At 47.9% G+C, this 26,322-nt stretch overlaps 1 protein-coding gene across 4 annotated transcripts in view; it reads right to left on the bottom strand.

Annotated features, from left to right (window-relative positions):
• Window positions 1-26,322, bottom strand: part of CLIP4 (CAP-Gly domain containing linker protein family member 4) — a 370,258-nt gene that overhangs the window by 24,993 nt on the left and 318,943 nt on the right. For all 4 annotated transcript variants that reach the window (XM_078647520.1, XM_078647522.1, XM_078647519.1 and 1 more), the window contains 2 exons: window positions 10,563-10,686; window positions 230-294 (listed from right to left, as the gene is read on the bottom strand). In XM_078647520.1, the coding sequence (XP_078503646.1) occupies window positions 230-294; window positions 10,563-10,686 (189 nt within the window). The remainder of the gene's footprint in view (window positions 1-229; window positions 295-10,562; window positions 10,687-26,322) is intronic.

Raw genomic sequence — 26,322 nt, 5'->3', positions numbered from 1 at the left:
AAAAGGGGGTGGTGATGGACAAATAATAGCATTAAGCGCCATATGAAGAGCACAAGTCACCTCATAGGCGCCATCTTCACCCTAAGGAAATCTTCTATGGATGAAGGACAATCTTAATGTGGCTTACGCTTTCACTAATACATGGCTGAAAAGAATGTTTTAAGTTCAAAGATGCTCTTTGCATTGGTCTGTGCTTAGGGAAAACAAGTAGAAAACAGTGTGCAATTACCTGGAAAGGAATGATTTAACTTATTTGCAGGAATTTCTGTCAAGCAATCCAGGGAACCAGATATTCTAGAATTAAGCAGACAAATTGTGTAAGTATTGACAAATAAATATTTACATAAAAAGTATATTTAGCAGGTTCTAGTTTCAATTGGGCCAGCAAATGCATATAAAATAGGAAAGGCTAGATTTAAAATGTAAACTCATACCACTCATCTACTCACACTTATACATTTCCTTTTAAAGGGGACAAACTGAAAGGGTCATGGGGGGTGATGGCCTGCATTCTGTTAAGTGACAGTGCAGTTCCATGCTCACCTGCTCACAGTGAGAGTTCACTTGATTTTAAGCATTTATTATAGTTTCTCTTACAGGATTATATGACTTTGTACAAATGTTGAACACGCTTGTTTCTTTAAAAACAGAATTGCTGAATACAAAGTTATACAATAAAGTAATTGTTCTGTTTTACCAACACATGAAAGAAAACACTTTGGGCCCGATCATGATATCGGTCGGAGTTGCCTCTGACCGACACTGTTTCTGGGAAGGAACAGCCCGACCATAGGTACGTGGTTCCGACAACCCCATTTGGGATCTGACGGCACGTGGTGCTGTCACACACTTAAATTTTTTCAATGGGAGCTTCGGCGGCGGGCTGAAATCGCCCGCAGCACAAGCTCCCATTGAAAAATGGAAGTTTGTAAACATGCGTGCACCGTGTTGCAGGCACCTGAGGGTGCATGCCACACAGTGCAGGAAAGTTTAGGGGGTACATATGCGGAGGGCCAGAGGGCCAGGGGGTCAGGGGGTCAGGGGTCCTGCTAGAGGCCCCCAAAGTTAGTTTCTGACAGCCAATCTATGACGGAAATGCCGACATGGATTGGCTGTCAGAAACCAACATCATAATGTAGACGGCAGAAATGCCGTCCTTAACCCCTTCCATGCTCATGACGAGCTGGGCTCGTCATGCAGTAGCCTCCTGCTACGCTGATGACGAGCCCAGCTCGTCATGAATAGTGGTATCTGCAAAGTTCCAGCACAGGAGAAAAATCCCCATAGCGTTCAAGGTGTTAAGGGATTATGAGTGGTTTCCGACGGGCTCCTTGAGCCAGTCGGAACCGGGTTGGATTCACCCACTGGTTTAAACTCTGACCGCCAGGGCCGGCTTTAGGCATGTGCAAGCTGTGCACCTGCACAGGGCCACCAACCCCCAGGGGCCACCACGCCAATATATATCCTTAATATATTAATCCTCTGAGGATGGATACATATTTGCGTGGTGGCCCCTGGCAGGGATTTGGCGGCCTCCGGCTCTGTTCCACTTCTAAACACCCTGACCCCCTCCCCTCTTTACTGGCCTGCGTGCTCCGCCCCGCCCGGACCCCCTCTTCCGGGCCCTCTACCTACGCTCCCTGCCCAAGGCCACCATGAGCCTAGAGCCGCCGCTGTGACCGCTGGCATCATAATACGCATTTTAGGAGAAAAACACATCTATTATGCTCTCTGGAGGCTGGTTCCGTGCACTTTGGGCAGTGTCTGCCATCCTGCCGAAAAAAAATGCATCTTGCCTCAAAGGTCAACAACAGCTTTGGTCGAAAGAGAATGGACTTTACTACACATTTGCATTTTGTCTTCTCAAACTCCTGAAAATACTTTTTAGTCATCTGTACCGATGTAGTGAAGTCAGGAATGATCCTCGTCCAGGAGACCTATACTTCACTATTCTCACGAGTTAAGTGAAGCATAGTGTCTGTCATAAACAAGCTATAATTGGCCCAAGGACGCCTGATGGGAGATAGCTGCACTGCGAAGATGCATGTCCCACCTTAAAATAACCAGAAAAGAAGGTGCTGCCGTAGAGATCCCGAGGTAACTGTGCTACAAAGGGCTCCATGTTTGGAATCTAGTTGGTCTCTTCAACTCCAAGAATCCTTCTGGAATTACCCTCCAAATCCCCTGTCTCGGCGTCCATGGCCATCATTTGTGAATGAAAGTATGCGACTGCGAGGTGGTTGTACAACCAAAGTCCTCCAGGGCCAACAGATACGCTTCTCTGTCTGGTTCAGTTTGTTATCATGCTTATACGCTCCAGCTATATCTCTCTGCATGCTTGGCTTTACAAAACAGTGCATCCAGCTTGGTGCCCGCTCCTGGCATACTCTCACGTCTTGGAGAATGTCACAGGCAGAAGTGCCATGTAATTCCTCTGTATGGTGAGCAGTATTTTCTTCAGTCCTACCAACATCCCTCCTACCAGAAACTGCAGTTTCGGCAGCTTGCCCACGATGAAAAGGCACCTCTGAGATCTAGCCACATACAGCAAAATCGCACAGCCCACAAAACCGCCTTCACAACAATTAAGTATACACAGCTGAGTCTCACCAGCTAATTGTCACAATCCTGAGATAGTTGAAGTATATCGTAACTCTGCATTAAGGAGACACTTGAGCGGTCTTTACCAGTCCAGGCCTAGGTACACTAAGCACTACTCTCGCCTTCTGCCAACAATGACCATACCACCCAAGGAGACACAGTCCCCCACAAAAAGGACAGCCAGTTTTCTATGCCCAGCCATTCTGCATTGGGGAAGAGGTGAGAGGCAGGGCTTGCATGAGTAGGCTCCCACCTGAAGATCTCTGCAGTGCCGGCAGTCCCTAAGGCAAGTCCATATATTTGTAGAGGGTACATCCTGAAGTGATCAGACTAGGCCAGCACACTGCCTCAGCGTCCCTCAATACAAAAAGTACCACTTGACCCGGCTCTAATGCAGGTCACTCTCCACGCCGCGCAGCTCCACCTGACTGTGCCTGTGCCCCTAGCCCAACTGCCGCTGCGTGTTCGAGGCCGTAGGTTTGCCCTGTGATTTCACTGCTTTTTGTTTCTTGTACTCATTGAATTCCGTGACGCTTTTCACCTCATTGTACTTTTTGCACTCTGCTTATTTGCCCCGTGATTTCACTGCTTTTTAGGTCTCGCCTTTTCCATTCCGAGGGAATGGGAAATGGAGAGAATTCAAGTGCTCAAAATCCTCGTGAAACCAAGGGCTTTTTGGTGCGGTTTTCTTTGAGTTCACGTGAATCACGTGACCAAACAAGCACGCGCATCAGCCTCCCTCCCTCCCTCCTAATTGCATTTTGTTCACGGCCGCCACCACATCAAAGGGCTTCTCCCAGCGTGTGCTCTGCGGCTTCTCCTCCCCTAATTATTCATGGCTGGCCGGCCGTACTTTCAGTTTCCCGGCCCAAGCTTTTTGCCTATCTCGCTGTCTATCCTCGATCACTCCGCTGCTCTCTAGCTATGCTTGTTATTTATTCCTTTTCGTGTCCGTCTGTTCTCCATGTTACTCTCGGCTTCGGCTGCCTCTCTGCTGCCCTCTTCTGTGGGTCACCCCCTTATCTATTCTCCTCTGTGCCTCTTTCTCATGTGTGCTTCTCGTTCTGCCCCATCTCTCCCCCACTGTATCTGTCACTCCTGTCTGTCTATCCTCGGCCCCTGTGTCTCCTCTCCACTGCTGTCCCCCCCTATCGTTTCTCCTCGTGTCCGTCTGTTCTCCATGTTACTCTCGGCTTCGGCTGCCTCTCTGCTGCCCTCTTCTGTGGCTCACCCCCTTATCTATTCTCCTCTGTGCCTCTTTCTCATGTGTGCTTCTCGTTCTGCCCCATCTCTCCCCCACTGTATCTGTCACTCCTGTCTGTCTATCCTCGGCCCCTGTGTCTCCTCTCCACTGCTGTCCCACCTATCGTTTCTCCTCTCTCCGTGCAGGCGCTCCTCGGGGCCTGTCTCTCTTCTGTGCCTGTCTGTCTCTCATTTGTGCCTGCCTGTCTGTCTCTCCTCAGTTCTGCTCCTCACACTGTTACCCTGCATGCTTCGAGTGCAGCACTCAGCACGCCGCTCGCTTCCTCATTCCTCCGACAGAGTTTACCAGAAAGGTGCTGAGGAGAGGGTGTCTCAAGAACTTGTACGACATCAGCGTTCTCTCTATTTCTCACACTTCCATCTTCTTGCCTTTCCACCTTTCCCTCCCTTTTCACCTCTCCTTTTTTTCTTCTTCCTTTTCCCCCCCTCCATCTGTTTCTTTATTTTTCTGTTTATTTCATTCTTTTTTGTTTCCTACTCCTATTTCTTTGGCTTGTGTTTCTTTCTCTTCGTCCCCTATTTCTTTCTTCCTTCTTCTCTATTTCTTCCTATCACATCTATCTACCTTCTTCCGTTCCCTCCCTTCCCTTCTTTTGTGTAGCACACTTTTACAATGTATTTTTTCCTTGTTTTGTGCCAGGGCTCTCTTTGTGTAGGGGTCGCCCTCAATAAGCAGCATTCCACCCATTTGATTAAAGTGAGGTGCACTATGAGTGAAGTTTTAAAGAGGAGAGGGAGGTGGCTACTTAGAACTCGCTAGATTGTGTACAAACGCAACAGAGCAAAGAGACTGAAAGATTCAAACCTGGATGTGGTGCCACGCAGCTTGGGAGTGGATAGTTAAAAAGATTAACAAGCATTGGCATAGCCAATAGGTCAAGCATTTGGGACCTTATAAGTGTTTAGCCATGCAACAGTTGGTGTTGTTGCACCAAGGATATTCTGCTGCATAACTAAATACTTATAGGGTCCAAAAAGTGAGACCTATTGGCTATATCTATACAGGCCCGCGCTTTTGGGCAATAAACTTTCACCGCCATCTGTTCCCCAGCTCCAGCACCTCCCCTCTCTCTCCCCGCGCACAGCCTTACTTGCATTTCTCCTCCCCCTCCCCAGCCAGCTTCCCCCAGGCCGTGTTCCCTCCCACCTTTCCTCCTCTCTCCCTGCTGGCATCCCCCCTCCCTTCTCGCCCAGTCCTTCTTGTTTGAGTCTGTCTTGCCCTTTGCCCTCTTCCTTCCTCCTCCATTTGTCCTGGCGCCTCCATTTCTCACCCCGCTTGGCTGCACCTCTTGACACCTCCCGTCTCCTGCTCATATCTCTGCTGTAACGCATTAGACCCACGATGGGTATTCGCCGATTCATCGCTTTCCTGCCTCTTAGACTTCCAGTTCCAGCGCTTAAAAGCCTCTTTTCCCCCCAACACCATCTTGTCAGGCCTCCATCGCGTTCTTTCTATTGTCACTGTTATGACTCCATGGCGTCTTTCCACATAGGTGTCCTTTCAGTCAGAATCTCTGCCTCCAGTTTTTCCCCATCCTCAGAGTCTATTTTACGTTTTTGTTGTCTTTTTGCCGATCTCAATTCATCCCCCGTAGCCCGTCTCCAACCATCTGTTTACTTCCATTCCTCTTCCTGTAGTCCCTTCACTTCCATCTGCCGTGGCTCCCCCTCGTCTCTTATCACATCGTTTGCTCTCCCTTGTGCTTTTCTATCCTTTTCTTTGTCCACTTCCATCCCACCCCCTGTTACTCATCTAAACCCAATTGTTCCGTTATGTTTAATCCCCTTCTATCTCGCCGAAATTTCTCATGTCTTCACCTTTACTCGCATTCCGTTCACGTCAGACTAAATTCTCCCCTCATGCTGATCTAGAAGTCCTATCTCCGCCATCTAGGTTTCAGTTCTATCGCCACTCTCGTTCACTGACTAATATCTCTCCCAGGAGTTGAGTTCCTTGAAGTAAGTGGGCGGTCATGTGGGCGCTATCTGCCAGCACCAAATGTGCACACCAGGGGCCGTGGATGCTAAAACACCACGGTGAAATGAAGTCCCCACAGTACCCTCGTGAGCCTTCTGCCTCCTCCCGCATGCACGACCTGACCTGCCGGTGACTCACGCACCACACACTCCCTGAACCTCGGCCGGTCACACTCTGAGCCGAGACGCGCGCCTTTATTCCCTCATTCTACCTGAGCTGCGCTGTCTTCACAGCCGGGTGATTGACGCTGTAAGGACTTCCCCAAGGAGAATGCCTTTGAGTGCCCCAACCGATCACCGCCGCCTCTGGGAGTGTCTAGTTACACTGGGCTGTACACGCCGCTCAGCTGCCTCATTGTATTGGTGACCCTTCTTTAGTTCAAGGCCTCTGTTTGGTGCATGAACGAAGCAGGCACTAATATTTCTTTAGGTGTTTTTTAAAGCACCTTTTGTAGATTTATACAGTTTAAGTGCCAGGTCGTTCATAACAATACATCTTGGCTTTGGGGATAGATGCTCCACTGTGGAGGTGCACGTGTGTTCTTTTACATCTAAACCAGCGTACGGTGTACATTTCTCAGCAATCCCCATACAGACAAGCATTTGCAATGCAATAGGTCTCGCATTCACGAGAGTTTGAGCTATTACAATTGCAAATAACAATGCCTTTTATTTTTGTTTTCATTTTAAAAACATAAAGGGCTTTGTCATTTACAAAACCAATAGCTCCAACTTTCCTACTGCGAGACCTATTGGCAACGCCAGTGCTTGATGTTTCTTGTATTCATTGTATTCTGTGACCGCTTTTCACCTCATTGTACTTTTTGAACTCTGCTTATTTGCCCTGTGATTTCACTGCTTTTTGTTTTCTTGTATTCATTGTATTCTGTGACCGTTTTTCACCTCATTGTACTTTTGCACTCTGCTTATTTGTTTCTGTGACCGCTTCTCCCCTGGTCACTTCTGTGCCCTTTTTGCCTGTTTTCCTTCGCCGTCCCTTTCTCCCGCTCTCCCGCAACTGCATCCCTTGCGGCTCTGCCCCCGCTCACCCATTCGTCCTTCCCCCCTCCCAGCTGCTCCTTCCTCCCACCTCCTCTTCTTATGGCGGCCGCGTGCAGTGGGTGTGCCGCTGAGCGCCAGAGTCACGCCTAAGGCAAGCACGTCTGCGCCCGTCCACGCCTGGACCGCGCCCAGCGCCAGAACCCCTGGCCCCCGCGAACACCACAACGCCCGACTCCACTACGATGACAGCACCTTCCACACGCTCAACCCTGGAGGAGAACACACCTGCTACCAGGCCACCCCGAAGCGCACCCAAGGACCCTTCACCTGCCGAAACTGCAGCTTCACCAGCATCCAGCCCGCCAAACCGCCAACCAAAGAACCCCACTACCTCAGATGCATCCTCCTCAACACCCGCTCCACCCGCAAACACGCTGTCGAACTCTGGGACCTTCTCGATTCAACCTCCCCAGACGTCACCTTCCTGATGGAGACCTGGCTGAACCTCACCTCAGCTTCCGACATCGCCATAGCCATCCCGGAAGGCTACAAGATCACTCGCAGGGACCGTACCAACGGCGTTGGAGGAGGAATCGCCATTGTCCACAGGAATACCCTCAGAGTCTCGACCAACACCGACGACACCCTCAGCACCACAGAACACCTGCACTTCCAGATCCACACCGACCCCAACACCACCCTCAGAGGAACCCTCGTCTACAGACCCCCTGGACCCCAACTACAGTTCAGCGACTCCATCGCCGATTTCATCAGCACACACGCCCTCGCCTCCACGGAGTACATCCTCCTCGGGGACCTGAACTTCTACCTCAAGAACAACGACACCAACTCCACCACCCTGATCGACAACGTCGGACTCAGACAGCTCGTGACAACACCCACCCACGCCGCCGGCCACATGCTCGACCCCATCTTCACCTTCGACCACACCACCGAACCCCACTGGACCGACCACCACTGCATCCACTTCACCTTCAGGAAGCCCACAACGCACCACCGCACCCAACAGATGCCTCGACGCTGCTGGAGCAAAGTCACCGAAGACCAGCTAACCACCACCCTCGCCCAGAGCCCACACGCCGATTCCACCGACCCAGACACCGCCGCCCGCAACCTCAGACAATGGATCGACAGCTGCGCCAACACCCTCCCCCCGCTCAAGACACCCTCTAACAGCCACACCAGCAAGAAAGCAACCTGGTTCAATGAAGACCCCCAGGCCTCCAAACAAACATGCCGAAAACTGGAAAAGAACTGGCTCCGCGAACGAACACCTGACATCTACGCAGCCCACAAGAACGCCACTTGCAGACACCATCAACTCATCAGAGCCGCCAAGAGGGCCTCATTCAAAGACCGCCTAGAAAACAACGCACACAACAGCAAAGAGCTCTTCAACATCGTGAAGGAACTCTCCAACCCCAGCTCCAACACGAACGACATCCCACTCTCGCAAGACCTGTGCTACTCACTGACCACCTTCTTCCACCGCAAGATTGCCGACATCCACGACAGCTTCAACACCATGACCGCCCCGACAACCACCGCCCCCCACGACCACCACCCGAACCAACCGCCTGCTCTCCTGGACTAGCATCAACGACGAGGACACCAGCAAGATCATGAACACCATCCACTTCGGATCACCATTAGACCCATGCCATCACCATATCTTCAACAAAGCCTGCACAGCCATCGCACCCCATCTCCGGAAAGTAATCAAGATCTCCTTCGAGACAGCAACCTTCCCGGAAAGCTGGAAGCACGCCGAGATCAACGCCTTACTCAAAAAACCCAAGGCGGACCCCAAGGTCCTCAAGAACTCCCGACCTATCTCCCTGCTCCCGTTCCCGGCGAAGGTCACCGAGAAAATCGTCAACAAACAACTGACCCGCTACCTCGAGGAGAACAGCATCCTGGACCCGTCCCAGTCCGGATTCCGCAGCAACCACAGCACTGAAACTCCCCTCATTGCCGCCACCGACGACATCAGGATCCTGCTTGACAACGGAGAAATAGCAGCCCTCATCCTCCTGGATCTGTCAGCCACCTTCGACATGGTCTGCCACCTCATACTAAGAACACGCCTACACGACACCGGGATCCAAGAGAAGGCTCTGGACTGGACCACATCCTTCCTCTCCGACAGAACTCAGAGCGTCCGCCTACCCTCCTTCCGCTCCAATGCCACCGAGATCATCCGCGACGTACCCCTGGGCTCTTCCCTCAGCCCGACGCTGTTCAACATCTACATGGCACCCCTCACCCACGTCGCCCGACAGCACGACCTCAACATCATCTCCTACGCCGACAACACCCAGCTGATCTTCTCCCTCACCAGAGTCCCTCACACCGCCAAAACCAACCTCCACGAAGGAATGAAGGCGTCGCCGAATGGACGAGGAACAGCCGACTGAAGCTCGGACAAGACGGAGGTCCTCATCCTCGGCTCCACCCCTTCAGCCTGGGACAACTCCTGGTGGCCGACAACACTAGGAACAGCCCCGACACCCACCAACCACGCACGCAACCTAGGGGTCATCCTCGACTCCACCTTCTCCATGACTAAGCAGGTCAACGCCATCTCCTCTTCCTACTTCAACACCCTCCAAATGCTCCGCAGGATCTTCAACTGGGCCCCCAGCGAAACTAGAAGAAGAGCCACCCAGGCCCTCGTCACCAGCAAGCTGGACTACGGAAACGCACTCTACACAGGAACGTCTGCCAAGCTCCTGCGACGACTGCAACACATCCAGAACGTCTCGGCACATCTGCTCCTCGACATTCCGGCCGCAGCCACATCACACCCCACCTGAGAGACCTGCACTGGCTCCCCGTCAACAAGAGGATAACCTTCAAGCTCCTCATCCACGCACACAAAGCTCTCCACAACACCGGCCCAGCATACCTCAACAGACGACTCAGCTTCCACACACCCACCCGCCAGCTCCGCTCCGCCGGCCTCGCCCTCGTCACAGTCCCCCGTATCTGAAGAACGACCGCCGGCGGCAGCAGATCCTTCTCCCACCTCGCCGCCAAGACCTGGAACACCCTCCCCACCAACCTACAGCAGACCACAGACCTACTGGCCTTCAGAAGACTCCTCAAGACCTGGCTCTTCGACCAGTAGCAGCACCCCCTCCCCCCCCTCCCCAGCGCCTTGAGACCCTCACAGGTATGTAGTGCGCTTTATAAGTGTCATGATTGTTTGATTGATTGATTGACCACCAGCATCTTCACGTTTCACTAGGCCACTTGACGAGCTTTACACAAAGACAGGCCTATGGCACCTCTTTGCACTCTTGAAATAACTTATTTAAACAGACAATACAATTTAACTAGCCAGCTTCTATGTTTTCCATAAGACAGTTTTACGGTGTTCCAGGTCACTTCCTCTAGCGAGGACAAGATCGTTTTTTATTATTGTCTGCTTGTGTTAGAAATTTTGCAACAAAAACAGGCCAGTCATTTCCAAAATCCTGGTCATCCGATTGAGCATTTGCTTATCTGGCTGCAGTAATTCAGTCAAGCAAGTGAGCAGGCAATAACCTATGAATAACATTCCACAGTATGACAGGAAAACCAAATACAATTAGTTTCCTTAGAACTACAAGGAATTGAAAAACAAACCAAAGAAAGCAAGTAACCAAGGAAATATACAAAGAGAAATCTACATAGCAGCAATGTTTTTAACTCACCTTTGCACCCTCGATGGTGGGGCAAAAATTCCATGTTTGGGAGGACAATTGAAGTACTGAACACCTCCAACAGAACCATCGTTCTTGCCATGAGGTTTGTCCAGCTCAATACCATACCAAAAGCCTAAAACAACAAACAGCACAATTGAATCATTAAATCAAAAATGTCCAAACATTGACAAATATGGTTAGCAATGGCATGCAGACATTGACTGTGGTGGTGCAGACTAGTACAACATAGGCACCCATTTCATTAGCACCCTCTGGGGTGCAATGAAGAGAGTTAAAGTGGGGCTCAGTGGACAGGTATACTACCTCTGCTGGTGCATATTCAGCACTTCTGTGCTTGTAAGCAGCCTTTGTAGGGTCAATTGCATCAAAAGTGGGGTGAGTAGCAGCAGGAGGCAGTGAAGCTGTCTCATTCCACGAAAATCTATTTCTCAGCTCACCTAAGTGTGGGCAGTTTAGTATCTGGGCAGGACATGACCCCTAACACAAAAGTAGCACAATCTTTATTACGGTCATTTCAAATAATTGAGTATGTCACGATATTCATGAATAGTGACAGGGCCATAGGGTGTCCGGATGAGCAGATCTAAAACACACATACTTTTTATCACTGGACTATGGGCCTTAATGTGTTTGATTTCGTACCTTAGATAACACTTTTATCAGTCAAAGGCAGATGCCCTTTGGGCAATTTTATGCACTCTATTATGCTCCTAACACTGATGCAATTTCATTAGAATTTTCAATTTCGTCTTCGTGGTGTGGTGGAAGGGCCATTTTAGTCGTCCACCCAGGGGTGGCTCCTCAGCTAAGGCAGAGGAGCATTGCCCCACTGCTCTCAGAGCAGGAAAAATAAAATGATAATAACACTGTTACTATCATTTTATTTTTTTCGTAGGTTCGGGGCTGGGTTAGGGAGAGGCGGGGCTGATGTCACAGGGGGAGGAGTTGTTTGCAGACTTCAAGTCCGTCTTGGGCCGGGCAAACAGTCATGCACACTTTGCATGTTCCTAACCGGGCTGTAATGCACAGCCTGGTGGGAAACATGCCCAGGCTCCCTCTGCCTGACTGAGCGCCGAACCACGGCACTCAGACCAATCACAACGCTGCATTGCAGCATTGTGATTGGCTTTGGGGAGCCTGGGTGTGCTTCCTGGTACGGGCCAGAGCAGAGGGATGACAGAGGAGAGACGCAGCGAGGGAGTAAGGGGCAGATGTATCAAACGTTTTGCGACTCGCAAAGGCCGAAATTCGCAGAATTTCGGCCTTTGCGACTCGCAAATGGTCATTTTGCATTATTTTTACTGTATCAAAAAAATCGCAATTTAAGAAATCGGGAAGATTTGCGATTCCTTAATTTGCAATAGCATTTAAGGAAACGCAATTTTGCGATTCCTTAAATGCTATGTATGAAGTATTTTTCCTTAGCGAATATTGGTTAAGGAATCGCAAATTACCACCAACTTGTAATTGATGGTAATTTGCGAAGTCCTCAAAAAATGCACAATTTTGCATTTTTTAAGGTGGCATGTGACGCGCACACATGCCCATGGGGCATGTATGTGCGCCATATGCACACATATGTACATTTCAGGGGTGCAGCAGGGTGTATTTAAGACACCCCTGCACCCTTGAAATAATTCTCAAATTGCGATTAGCAAATTGCGAATTCGCAATTTGAGAATTAGTTCAAAATCATTCCTATGGGCCTCCGGGCCCATAGGAATGCATGGGAAATTATTCCTTATTTGCGAATTCTGAAAATGCGATTTCGCAAATAAGGAAGTGTAAGGAATCGCAAAAAAATTGCGATTTTATTCATGCATTCCATTTTGCGATTTCTAAATAGCGATTCCTTAAAAATCGCTATTTAGGAATCGCAAAATTGAATCTTGATACATCTGCCCCTAAGTGTTTTGGCTTTTTTGTATATTGTACCCCCTGGCACCCTCCACCCCTTCACCCTCATTTTCTGACGGCTGCTACTGCTTCCTCCATTTTTTAAAATCATTTTGGGAGGACCACCTTACTTTCCTCCCACACATTTGTTTTCCCTTTTCCTTTTTAGGTTTGTCTACACACAGTTACAGCTTTAGCTGTGTGGCAAATCAAGTTTCAGCACAATATCCAATAAACACTAATGGATTTGGATCAGTTTGTTAGCTTGTGTGGGTGTGCACATTGGCATGTTCCACTTGCAGATTTTTACATTTTTTACAGTTACATTTTTCAATGGGGATTGGTCCATAAAGTAGTACCTGGCTGTGTGCCACTACTATTGTTAGTATTAATGTTCTCCCTCCCGCCTCTTCACCTCCGAAGCCACACTCTCCTCTGGAGACGAGTCATTACTATATATCATGCATCCCCTTTCCCTCTGAGAGGATGCTGCGGCTCTGTGGAGCACTTCTCACAGCTGCATACATACAGTTGATCCCAACTACATATTTCTTTTCCATTTTATATAGCGCAAATTCAACCCAAAGGCATTGGAGCGCTTTACATAAGCACCAGTTACATTACACAAGGGCACATTCATTTTTTGGCTGGCACGAGGAGATTAGGTGATTTGCCTATAATCACAGGATGTTGAGCCGTCGCAGAGACTCAAACCTGGTTCCCCAGCTCCAAAACTCCAGCTCTGAAATTAACGCCACATCCTCTCCATAATTTTATTCTGCTTTTCTCTGAATTAGACAATCATTTCCACAGCAATAATATTTGAAAGTGATTTGCATCCAAAGGACTGATCAAGAAGGAAACATTTTTACATCTGAAAAGGGGGGGCCCTCGGCCCCCCCGCACGCATGGCGGCGCGGCGACCGTCGCCCCCACTGTCTCCTTTGTTGCCATTCGGCGGTGGGGGCGTGCCCTGGGGGGCGCGGCCCACCGCCGATTGGCTGGCGGCCCCCTTGACCCGGATCCTGGGAAGTGGGTCCGGGTCAGGGGGGGCGGGCTAGAGGAGGGGCCACCTGGCCCCTCAGGAATAAAGAGATAGGGAGCGCCCAGGAGACCCCCTTGTCCCTGGACGCTCCCTCGCCGAAACGGTGTGCCCCGCGCTCGGGGCTTCTTTGTTTTGTTAATCTTTTCCCTTTGTTTTTCAGGGACGTGAGTCGGCAGCGTGGAGCTACGAGCAGCCGCCCAGCAGCGTCGCCGGGAAGACCAGCGTCGTTGGGCAGCCGCCGGGAAATCATCGTCTTTAAGAGGCGGCGGGTGTGGAGGCGTCCATGGAGTGCCGTGGCGAACAGGAACAACACGCCAACCCAGAATAGGGCTCCAGTAGGGGCACGACTCGGTCTGGGGGCGAAACAAAGGTGAGCTTGCCGTGGGCCTGCGCATGCTAGGCGCCTATGTGGTGCTCATGTAGGCGGAATAAAGGGGGAAAGGTGCACTGTGGTGAAAAATGGTTGTGTGGGCGGGGTGCGAGAGCACAAGTACAGCACTGGGGGGGGGGGTTTGCGGGCTTGCTTCGGCGGATGCCCCGCGGTGGCCTCGACGGCCGGTAGCTTGCAACAGACAGGGTTCGGTTTAAATGGCAGCGGAGAGTGTTCAGTTGGGGTTGCAGCCGGGAGTAAATGATTGGCAGTTTGCATCACCCTGTGTTCCTAGTCCTCCGTCAGCCGAGTGTCTAGATTGTTTCCTTCAAGCCTCTGCTGTGATCCTGTGTTGATGGGAGCGGCCACTCTGCGCCGCTCTGTCGGGTAAAGTTGCAGTCCTGGTGCGTGACTCGGAGAGCATGTGTGTTTATGCTGTCGAACAGCTCTCTCGGGAGCTCAGTACATTGGGACCTCTCTAATGTATCTAACCACTGCGTGATTAGTAATGCCAAAAAATGCCTTGTCTAGCATATCAAACTCATATTTGGTGCCAATATTGTCTAGTTACGGGCCTGATTCTCAAGGTTTTCTTCCGCAAGGATTTTCTTGCGCTTGGAAATTCAAGAGTAAGTCTCACCCACAGTTGTGGCAGGACTTCACTAAAAAGGTTTGTGAATCAGGTCAATAATGAGTATTGCGGTATTAGTTTCATGGCATGTCCGCTATGTCGGTGACCACGGATAATATTTGGGGGGGGGGGAATTCAGTGCCACAGTTTGTGATTTCAAGAATTAACTCATGTGCAAATCTTAATCCTTAGTGATGCCAGGCCATGCATACTTTCTCACGTTGTGTTTTCCTACAATTGCTTGTCCAGGGTGAAATAAAACATGTTTTCCTGTGTGAGGGCACCCTCCTAAAGTCAAGTTGATACCATAAAACTGGACACGTGGGTCCTTTCCTGTGGTGTCAAAACCATGTGTGCACGAGCCTGCAAGCCTAAAGTAGTGGTGGAGCATAATCACGGCTGTGATAGTAGTTACATACACACCCCTTAACTATCCAGGGAACCGGATTAGCACCCAAAAAAAGATGACTTCAGCCAGGAGCAGTCACGTGTGTTCTCGGTTGCACTGGGAGTTTTTTATGGTCACATGGCTTTGATTTTCTTTTGGTGGATGAATAGCACCGCAGTGAGGGGTGCGTAGAGCGGCAGTGAAAGGGGTCTCTGTTTAAGGCACTGAATACTACCAGTGTTACCGCAGCACCGGAAGTGTATAGAGTGAGGGGGAAATGGTTCTGGGCCGGATATCACACCATATTCATGCGAAGCTCAGTGTTAAGCAGTGAATCGAAATGCTTAATAAGACTTCCTTCATAGAAACATGCTTAATTTAGAGTTTTCTATGTCTTCGAGTACAGTATTGACACAGTAAAAATTGCTACCATAAATGCCTAATAGTCGAATTTTAGACTGGTAACATAGCTCAGGGGGTGGCGGTGCCTACTGCAGAGATGTGTGCGTTTTATCTTCGTCAGTGAAGATTCTTTGGTGTCCTGTCCTTTGCATCATGTTGGCTGTGGGCGAAAGCCCAGTTAGGCAATAAATCAGTGAAGTAAGGGGTCTTTCAAAGGCGCCAGGTAGGCTAGACAAAATAATGTGATATAAGAATTTCTCGTGGGTTTGTGCATTCCTAAATGTAACCCCAACCAGCCAATAACGTGTTACACCATGTCATTAAAAATAATGTAATGTCCCAAGGTGAAGGTTTTATGTAAGGTAACTGGCGCTTTGTACGGCGCCCTTTTTTCATCAATAGGACTGCCTTAGGGGATCCTGGGAGAATCACTTACTCGCCCGTGCCTGAGGGTGTAATGTAGAGATGGAAAAATAGAATAAATAAAATATCATCCCTGAGGTGTAGGTTCCCATACCGCTGACCTGGGTGGAATTTTACTTCTACAGTCTGCTTGTTACCAGAGAAATTAGCATGTCAATTTCACTTAAATTAGGAATTGTTTCATAATTTTGGGTAGGGAAAACGCAGCCAATAGCCGACGCTGTAGGCGTTTTACAGCGTAAGCAATCCCGATAAACTGAAGAGCGAGGAATCCATTATGGTTTTCCGCCAGACAGAAGCATATAATGTTTAGTAATAAAAAGTAAAGTTTACACGCAATTTTATTAGTATTGAGCATAAAACGGTTTATATTACACTCCGGGGTGAAATTATCGGCTAATGGGCATAGGAAGATCAGGTTTAATAGAGTATAAATCTCCATTCTACAGTAGACTTAGGGGTCTGATTCATTAAACATTTATGCAGCTGCCTTTATACTAAAGCAGGGAATTCTGAAATCCAACCGTCTGCTCAAGGTCAAAACTCCCATTGTTAAATGCGCGGGAAGAGAAGACATACGCACTGCGAGAGGCTGAAGCACGTGTAAATGCCCTTCGTTTAAGATAAATCTGTGAGACAGCGTGAAGTAATTTTAAACACACACCAGAATGTCCCAGATCACAGAACATGGTTATGTACTTTGTAATTTAAGGCAGGGTTTGTTGTTACCAAATTGTGTGACTTTTAAGGTGAGGGTGATGTGTTCTGCTAATTTTGTGTTGCGGAGTTTGTACTTCATTATTGCAAACTACTGCGCTGGCCTATAGCTGTTGGGTTGGATTCAGTTTGACTATTTCGTGATGATGTGCCCTGTTAAATTTAATTTTCTTGTTATATTACTTTGTGTATATTATTGTGTTCTATTGTTTACATTAAGGATATTAGGGGGCACGCTGCTGCCTTTCTAGCCGAAATTAGACTTGTACCTTAAAAGTTCCTTTCACCGGTAACCATTTTAACACAAATGTGGTAAAATAGCACTTATCCAGCTGTTCACGCATTTAAGAGTCCAGTCAGCTCAAAACTGGGGCACTTACTCTATCTTAAATTAACACTGGCAGTATTCACTGTATTCAACTGGATCGCATCCACATGCTGGGGGGGGAGTCATCAGTATGGAGCTTGGGCTTTTTAAAAGGCTCGGGTTGTGCTTTGGTAGAATTCACAAGACAGACGCAGCTCCCTGATGGGACGGGCCCCATCGTGGGTTATCCAAAAGGTGCTTTGTCGGCGCTCAAGACGTCAGGTCATTCAGTTGATGATTTCAGTTTGGGACCATTCATTGCCTAAATTAGAGCTCAGGCTACATGGGTGACATTAAATTTCACCTGGAGAATCAGAGGGATGTTGACAGTCCTGGGCTGCTTCATTGATGTCCTCTAGGCACTTGCAATACTTTATCCAAGCCATGGTTGCTGCTGATTTCTCTTACGCAAGGAACAGCTATTGACATAAGTCAAATTTTGACACTATAGAACGACTATCATTGGTGTCTGCTAGGTGATAGTTAGAACAGTCATGGAACCATTCACGAATAGGGATACCATCCTCTCTTGGGGTCAACTTGGGGATTAACGACATCTAAAGGTAAGGCTTGACGAGGCAGAGAGCCAGTTTCCCAGGTCCCAGTTCCCTGTGCAAGCCAAAGCGGAGAGCCAAACATTGTTGGGGGTGATTACCATGGGTGGTGCTGTTCACTATCCTAGGGGGGACATTGCACCAGTCCAATCACTGCACCTGTCCAAACGACCATTCATGGATGATAGGTTGAAGTCAACATCATGAGGGAATATAGAGCAGCTTGTTTTACCAGTCTTTAAAATCATGAATGAATAAAGGGAAAAGAACAGGGGTATGCCAACAAATAGGAGTATTTGTACTAAACACACCCCTTTAGTTCAGTCAGTAAACTTATTTCACACACAAGTAAATTGGCACAAGATACGTTGAGCCTATGATGAGATTTGAGGCGAATATTTACAGTGTGGAAACTTATTTAGCACACTGTAATTTAGCACCATATACGTTGAGCTCTAGGGGGGTACCAAAGCCACGTATTAATAACATGGTGGGGGAACCACGAATGGCATAGAGACAGGGCCTAGAGCCTTTGGACAGACTACTTGGGGTCCTGATAGTGATACGCTCCCTGATGTCGCACCTAAAAGGGGCCCAAGAGCCTGGTTGCGGCATCATCAGGTAGTTCTGGGGATCCATGTGATCATGTCCGGTTGGCTGGGATGATATCTCCCAGAAGCCAAAGTGGCGAGCGGAAACGGTCCTTGGGCCAGCGTATGGCCTGGCGGAGATGGGGCTGTGCTAATTCTTTTAGCTAAAGATTGGGATGCTGCACTGTTAAGTAGGCTGTCTTGTTTTACACATAAGATCCTATGCATAAAGACGTGGGTAGAAAACCAGGATTAAGAGGCGATGTCCTCGCCGGCAGCACAACTTTCTCGTGGAACAATGATTGTGAAAATGGGAGGCCAATTTTACAGCTTACCAGGGTTAACATTTTCCGTCGACGTGTTAATGTGTGGTGACCTGGCACTAAGATTATCTAAAACTAGCGACTGATGGTAATGTAAGTTAATGCGTGTACAGCAGTTATTGCCGGAACACTAATGGTGTGTGTCTATCTTTCCAATTTATGTATGACCGGGTCCATGGTGAATACCTGGAGTGCCCCACATTACAATGGCTGCAACAGGTGGACAGCCCAAGGGATGCTTACGTCAGTCACGGCTGGGTCCATGGCGGATATCGGAGGAGTGCTCCACACCGCAACATCAACAGCTGGTGGACAAAAAATGGGAAGCAAACATCGAGAAAGAGGACACCAAGGGCCCAGGTATTCCTGGCAGGTGTAAGTGCTACCCATTCCTTACGGTGGAAGTGGGAATTTGTCACACATGTTTTCTTGGTCTTTTCCTGGTTGCTGCAGTTTTCTCAAACCTGTCACGCAGGGGAGGGACTCATCACCAGAGGTGGTGGAGCTACAATGGGCCAGCACAAACAACAAGCTGGACGCAGGACAGGGAAGAGTTGGTTGGAGGGTCTGTGCCATGGTCAGTTCAGGAGCTTCTTTCAGGGACTTATAGGTCAGCAGCCCGACCTCCTGTCAGCGGTGATACTTCACCTAGGGGGGGCTGAATTGGCCAAACTAGGGAGGCGAATACTCATTGATGGGTTCTTCTCCACTGTGGGTGGGTCTTCAGGACTTGGGTGGCACGGTGGTAGGGTCTCAACTTATCCCGGGGTGGCAGGGACTCGGTCAGGGTGTTGAATCACTCGATAAAGGGGATCAACACACAGTGGGACAAACTATTTCAAGCCCCCACTCGGCCTGCAGATGATCCAACATGGGTGTATTGGTTCTACCTGGTAATGGGTGTATTGGCTCTGCCTGGTAACGGGAGTCCATGTGACGGAGGAAGGGAGGGTCCTGTGGTCTGATGATGTCGGGGCCTGGCTGGAAGGGGTTACTAAAGGGAGAACTTTGTCGGGTAGACCTAGGCAGGGGGAGGCCAGATCGTCGGTTAACAATGCTGGCCTGTGGCGGTAAGGTCATTATCGGTGAGCACATATTTTGAGGTCTGAGGGGGCGGGCATCATCCTATGGAGGTTCCCGCCCAGGGGGAGGAGCCTGCGGGCCACTCCCACAACTCCAGGGGCAAGGTAATAGATGCTGCAAAGCAAAGGAGCGCGGGTAGGAGTAGTTCACGCTTTCCTTAGGCTGGTAGCCACCCCGCGCGCGTGGACTCATGACGCCACCGGCGCAGAGTAAGGGCCCTCCTTTAGTGGGTAAATGGAGTTCAGGGCGTAGACCGGGCAATTCCCGGGGTAACACTGCGCATGCGCACATCCAGAGGGGAGGCGCAGCTTGTAGGACCTGACACCGGTAGTGACCCTGCCATATGGCCAGAAATGTACAAAAATTCTAGATGAGGATGTTTAGTATAAGTTAGGAACAACATGTATTAGAGTTTTGTTAAAGTCAGGCTCTCAAACTTGTTGCTAAGAGTATGTACCTAAATGTCCTGCTGAATTTTTGTATAAATTGTTGATTATGCAATTAAAACCTTTTTTAATTTCATACTTTAATAAATACGGCCGGGCGACTAGCGCCCGCCTTCCAAAAAGTAAAGACGTCTCGTGTCCACGTTCCTGGGTATTGGGTGCCGGATTGGGGGGGAGGCGGCAGCTAGTCGCTGACCATGTGAAAAGGGGGGGCCCTCGGCCCCCCCGCACGCATGGCGGCGCGGCGACCGTCGCCCCCACTGTCTCCTTTGTTGCCATTCGGCGGTGGGGGCGTGCCCTGGGGGGCGCGGCCCACCGCCGATTGGCTGGCGGCCCCCTTGACCCGGATCCTGGGAAGTGGGTCCGGGTCAGGGGGGGCGGGCTAGAGGAGGGGCCACCTGGCCCCTCAGGAATAAAGAGATAGGGAGCGCCCAGGAGACCCCCTTGTCCCTGGACGCTCCCTCGCCGAAACGGTGTGCCCCGCGCTCGGGGCTTCTTTGTTTTCCCACCCACCATCCCTTGGAACAAAAAGTTTGGTAGCAGTTCTTATCTCTGGTTGAAGGGTAAGTTCTGGATGTACGGTCCACGGGTCTCACAGGGTAATAGAGATGAACGGTTGGTGTATTTTGTTGATGCTTTTGTCTAGGAATTTTTTCCCCCTTTTAGCAAGTCATGTGTGAAGTGAACTGTATTTAATGCTATGTGTCTTTAGGCCTTTTTTCCCTTTGTAGCTATACGTTGATACTGTTTGAAGTGAACTGTATTTAATGCTATGTGTCTTTAGGCCTTTTTTCCCTTTGTAGCTATACGTTGATACTGTTTGAAGTGTACTGTATTTAATGCTATATGTCTTTAGGCCTTTTTTCCCTTTGTAGCTATACGTTGATACTGTTTTATTAGCCAGTGTAGCTGTCCTTTAGAATTTTTTCCCATAGGTCGTCGTATTTATTAGGTATGGGGCATGCGGTAAGGTCATTATCGGTGAGCACATATTTTGAGGTCTGAGGGGGCGGGCATCATCCTATGGAGGTTCCCGCCCAGGGGGAGGAGCCTGCGGGCCACTCCCACAACTCCAGGGGCAAGGTAATAGATGCTGCAAAGCAAAGGAGCGCGGGTAGGAGTAGTTCACGCTTTCCTTAGGCTGGTAGCCACCCCGCGCGCGTGGACTCATGACGCCACCGGCGCAGAGTAAGGGCCCTCCTTTAGTGGGTAAATGGAGTTCAGGGCGTAGACCGGGCAATTCCCGGGGTAACACTGCGCATGCGCACATCCAGAGGGGAGGCGCAGCTTGTAGGACCTGACACCGGTAGTGACCCTGCCATATGGCCAGAAATGTACAAAAATTCTAGATGAGGATGTTTAGTATAAGTTAGGAACAACATGTATTAGAGTTTTGTTAAAGTCAGGCTCTCAAACTTGTTGCTAAGAGTATGTACCTAAATGTCCTGCTGAATTTTTGTATAAATTGTTGATTATGCAATTAAAACCTTTTTTAATTTCATACTTTAATAAATACGGCCGGGCGACTAGCGCCCGCCTTCCAAAAAGTAAAGACGTCTCGTGTCCACGTTCCTGGGTATTGGGTGCCGGATTGGGGGGGAGGCGGCAGCTAGTCGCTGACCATGTACCGACCCTGACAAAAGGAGCCTATCAGTTACCCTCTCTGACTAAAGGAGCCTATCAGATACCATATCTGAGTAAAGGAGCCTATCAGCTACCCTCTCTGAAAAAAGGAGCCTATCAGCTATCCTCTCTGACTAAAGGATCCTATTGGCGATCCTCTCTGACTAAAGTAACATATCAGCTATCCTCTCTGAGAACATTACACTCACAGATTTCACATCACGAATCGAAAAAGAGAAAATGAAGGAATTCTATTTCTGTAGAAACTAGCTTAGCTACTGTGCTAATGAAGCTAGGATTTCGGCACCAATATATTAAGCTCTGCTGCCTCTCTAGACATTAGTAATTTACAACGTATTCTGTTAAACTGGAAAACAAAAGAGTGCTTATTTTCATGCACTAGTTCAGTGGCAAACATTGCTACCCATGTATACAACAACTGGCCAATGGACGTGCTGGAGGAGAAAGTCATCAGTCAAAGAGTCCACAACTTGTATATCAATCCTACTCTTCTACTTACTTCTTCGTAATCCAATTTACTCCTAACTCTTACTCACATTACTCATTTCTACTTCTGTGTACCACAACTTGCTTCTACTCTGACTCGTGCTTACCTCCCTCAAAATGCTACACTTAGGCCCTCTTTACAAATTTCGGTTACTTTGCAAGGAGATATTGGGGCTGTAGTTACCCGCTAGTATCTCACCTGGAGTTAAAGGGGATTATGAGTTAAATTCCCCGGAATGTGGAATAACCCACCGGACACAGACTTACAGGTTTTTAGCACAGGTTCTTCTACTTCCAGGATTGTAACAAAGCTATTTAAACTAGATTAAATATCTATAGGTGTGGCCAGTGAGGGCCGGGTTGTGCAAAGGAGGGTGGAGAAGACTTGGGAGTTTCTGGGGGGAGCATGGTCTGTACCACCATGATGGAGGCATAACGATTCACCCAATAGCATGACAGGGAGAAATAACTGCTCCTTTGGGTGGATCCAAGAGATGACTGGCAATGTCTTACATCAATGTTGTGACCCTCCACCCTTTCAAAAACACACTCAAACATCATCAAAATGTGTGTGATGTCACAAGTTCACCAACCTTTACTTATTGAACTTTTTGCCTAAATCAACTAATAAATGCTTTGTGAATAATTTTGGTTCGTTTGGCGCTATTACTTGTGTGGGTCCTCAATACATGTATTCATTAATAGGATTTTGAGTGCATGCATGAGAAAGGTCGTTGAGATGTCGATTATTAGTGTTGTAGTATGCTACACAACACAGCGTGTCTATATTTGAATTCAACTCATGACAAATTCGTCACGGACCACCTTTGTTCCCTTATTGTACCCAGGTCCGTCTTGACTCATTGGGTTACCCCATTATCTATAATGACAAGTTCACCAAGGGCAGACATTGCTAAGTTAAAAAAGAGAGACCTTATTTCTGGCCACAATATCCATCCCACGTAAATCAGACTACCTCGTAATTGAGGCCAATGTAGGACAAATCAAGCAGAGCTTTACAATATTTTGTAGGAAAACTATTAAAAGAAATCCCGAAATATATACCAGGTAGCAGTTGAAAAATACAGATAGATTACTAATGTCTATTTGCAAGTATGAATACTATGTGACTCCAATTAAAAAGTGGTGTATGTGTTATTTGCTGTATCTTGGAATTATTATGTTATCACTAGAACACATATCTTGATATTGCCTGCAAGACATTCCGCTGAGTTTAGTCTATAAAGGGATCCCAAAGTTTTGCCTCTTACTTGATAATGGACGCTGCAATATTATCCATTACAAGAAATGACCACACATTTCTCCACTAAAGAGTACAATAAGGGATATGAGCACATTTTCAGGAGTGGACCAATTTGAAGTTGGCAGCCACGAGGAGTTGCAGAATCAAAATGCCATTGCACACAAGTTTACGGTGTGGTTATGTGTATCTGACTGTACTAGTAAATCAGCCAATTTAGCAATTCAAACATATTCTTTTAAATTATAAAAATGGTGGGGCATTTACAGAGTCAGAGTGGAAAACTGAAAAAAACTCTTTTGGGTAAATGTAATGAGGGATGTGGAAGGCAATAGTGTCTAGGATGGACTTGGTGGAGCACAAGAGGTTGCTTGTGGTTGAGATTTTTCACTGTTGTATCTGAATGAAGTGTTTTTGTGGGTCCTACATATTGTCTTTTGAGGAGCTCATAGGTGGGCAAGTGCAGGGATTATAGGTGAACATCCCTACAAGACAAATGTATTCAATTATAATGCAATTCTGGTTGAAGGCCATTGGCTCCCCTTGCCATCCTGTACCACCCAAAAATCAACAGCATCATTCGTAATACCATTGCAACCAGAACCCTTGCTTCTCTTGCTGACAAGCTCACCATCACTGTTGGTTCTTGGCACTCCCGCAGCCAGGCTACTATCAGACTAAACAAGACAACATGGTTTTTTGATCTATGCACCCAGGATCTGAAACAACATCCCTGTATCCATCAGGACCACCCGAACGCTGCTCTATTTAGGAAACAGTTAAAGACTCATCTCTTTAAAGAGCAGTACTTCACAAAACATTTACCATCTGCAAACCAGCCATCTTTCCCTTTCCTATCACTAATTGACTTTTTTTTGTCTTTCACCTTGTGCTGTGCTCCACTATCTTTTGAGTAGGCTCCAGCTATTGAAATACCACACACATATATACACAATCCTATTGTAAAGGAATAAAAATAAACAAATATGGCCACATTTTAGAGGTTAGATAATAATACATTTCCCAGTTCCTGAGAGCCTTTGTTACACCTATTTGTAGATGCCTTTCATATGAAACCTAGTTTCTATGGCTATGGTCCCAGGTTGGAGGTTTCTGCCCAGGGATGTTAGAAAAGCAAAGTCCAAGATAGTCCAGGTTTGTCCAGAACTTATGGAAAGACCCAGGACTGGACTCTTGAAATTACAGCAGCAGTTCCCCTTCTCTTAGAGCCTTAGGTGGCGGAAGATCTTTTTGGGGGGTGACTTCACCAAAGCGGCCAATCAGCAGGTCACTGATATCACAGAAATGTGCTTTTTTTCATTGTTTTGCAATGGAATCTGGATCATAATGTTGTCAGATTTGAGCAGAGGCATAAAAGGTGTAAAAGAAGGTTCCATGCTGTCCTGCCATGGAAACAGAATTCTATTTCTTTGAATTGTTGCCCCACCATCCGTTTGCGGAGATAGATCCTATACCTTTGACCCATGACAAGGATTCTGATACAAGCTTGTTGTGACCCCGGATATCTGTACGTTTCTCTATATGGGATCTTGGTCAAGGAGTGCCGCTCCACCCTCATGGATTGAACACAACACACAGCACACATTTTTCAGATTAATTTTATCCCTATCCTGTTGGAATTTTTCTTTTGGACAGAAATTTAATAAGGTGGTAGAGCCAGCCATAAACAATCTAGTTTGGCATTTCAGATGACTGACATTTCCTGTTAGCATAACTGTCCAGCAGGAATGTGACAAGTTGTGTTTTAGTGAATAGATCATTTTGGCAATAGTCATAGAGCCTCCTTCAAAAGCGGCACAGCACAATGTCGTAAGCACCAAACTGTACATGATTGTGCCATGTTTTCACCCCATACAGCATTTCACCAGTCATTTGTGCAGTATTATACTTTTTGGAATTTGTCTCTGGCTTGGTTGCTTTATGTGTAAATTGAGCAGACCATGAGTTATTTTGGTGAAGAATTGTATGGCAGCTGCCAGATAGAACAGGGCATTGCTACATGCTGAGCCCCCAAATCACGGCCACAGATTCCTCTTCCTTGTCTCAATGGCTCTATTTCGCAGTGGCTGCCTACTGCAGCCAAACGTTTCCACATAGCAGTGTGCATTCAGGAGCACATCATCAAGATGTCAAAGAAGAGTGAGAGGGGAATTTTCAGTCCCTCAAGGAGAGAAGGCAACAGTACCATTTTTAAGAGCTGCCAAAAGGTTGCTGGTACGAGTGGAAAAGAGTTGGGGCAATGAAGCAACCCTTATGAAGGCGTGGCTTTTCATATTCAGTTGCCTTCTTACTTTGGACCTTACTTAGGCAGACATGTTTTCAAATGGCTCTAGAATATTTATCACTAGAACTTGACAGCGTTTCATCCTCTATTTCTTCAGAGTGTCTTGTCTGTTCACCTGGTCCAAGACTGTGGCTAAGTCTAGGAATGCCACGACACAAGCATTTTTATTTTTGGTAACAAACTTGTGAACACTGGTCTGTAAGACAATACTTTGGTCGATGGCTGAGCTCCTCCTCTGAAAGTTACAGGGACTAAGAGGTGCTGATGTTTAACCAGTTTTACTTTGTCTTTTCTACACATTTGATTTATGACGTTATTCCTACAGGAATTAAGGCGTTTGCAGTGATTGGAAGGTCCTGGAATGCATTAATCCTTGTAATGTTTCAACAGTATATGGAGAGCATGCTTGGGCCAGGCACTTCATGGCCTCTCTTTCTCTAACATCTGCCACAATGGAGTTAGCACTGAACCATTCAGAGGTTTACTGTGTTTGCTCCAACAAAGTAAGCAGTATGCTGATATGGGCTTTACGTTTGTCCATAATGTTGCCCATCCGTTCGCTTCCTTTCCCTAGCTGCCCAGGATGCTCTACTTGTCCTCGTGTTTGATCAATTGCACCTGGGTTCCTCGAGAAGGCTGAATAGACATTGTTAGCGGTATTAAAAGAGCTATTCATTATTTATTTAATGTGGGACGGGATCACCTTCACTAATTTGCTCCAAAACTAGATATAAATATTGTGCCAGTCTGTCCAGAACTTCTCAGACCCTTTCAATAGTGTGCACCAATTCAACAGACCTGACAGGTATTCTTGATT

This window comes from Lissotriton helveticus, chromosome 6, assembly GCF_964261635.1.
Source record: "Lissotriton helveticus chromosome 6, aLisHel1.1, whole genome shotgun sequence".
Classification (NCBI taxonomy): Eukaryota; Metazoa; Chordata; class Amphibia; order Caudata; family Salamandridae; genus Lissotriton; species Lissotriton helveticus.
Note: the sequence above shows the minus strand (reverse complement) of the source record. Positions and strands in the feature narration are given on the sequence as shown.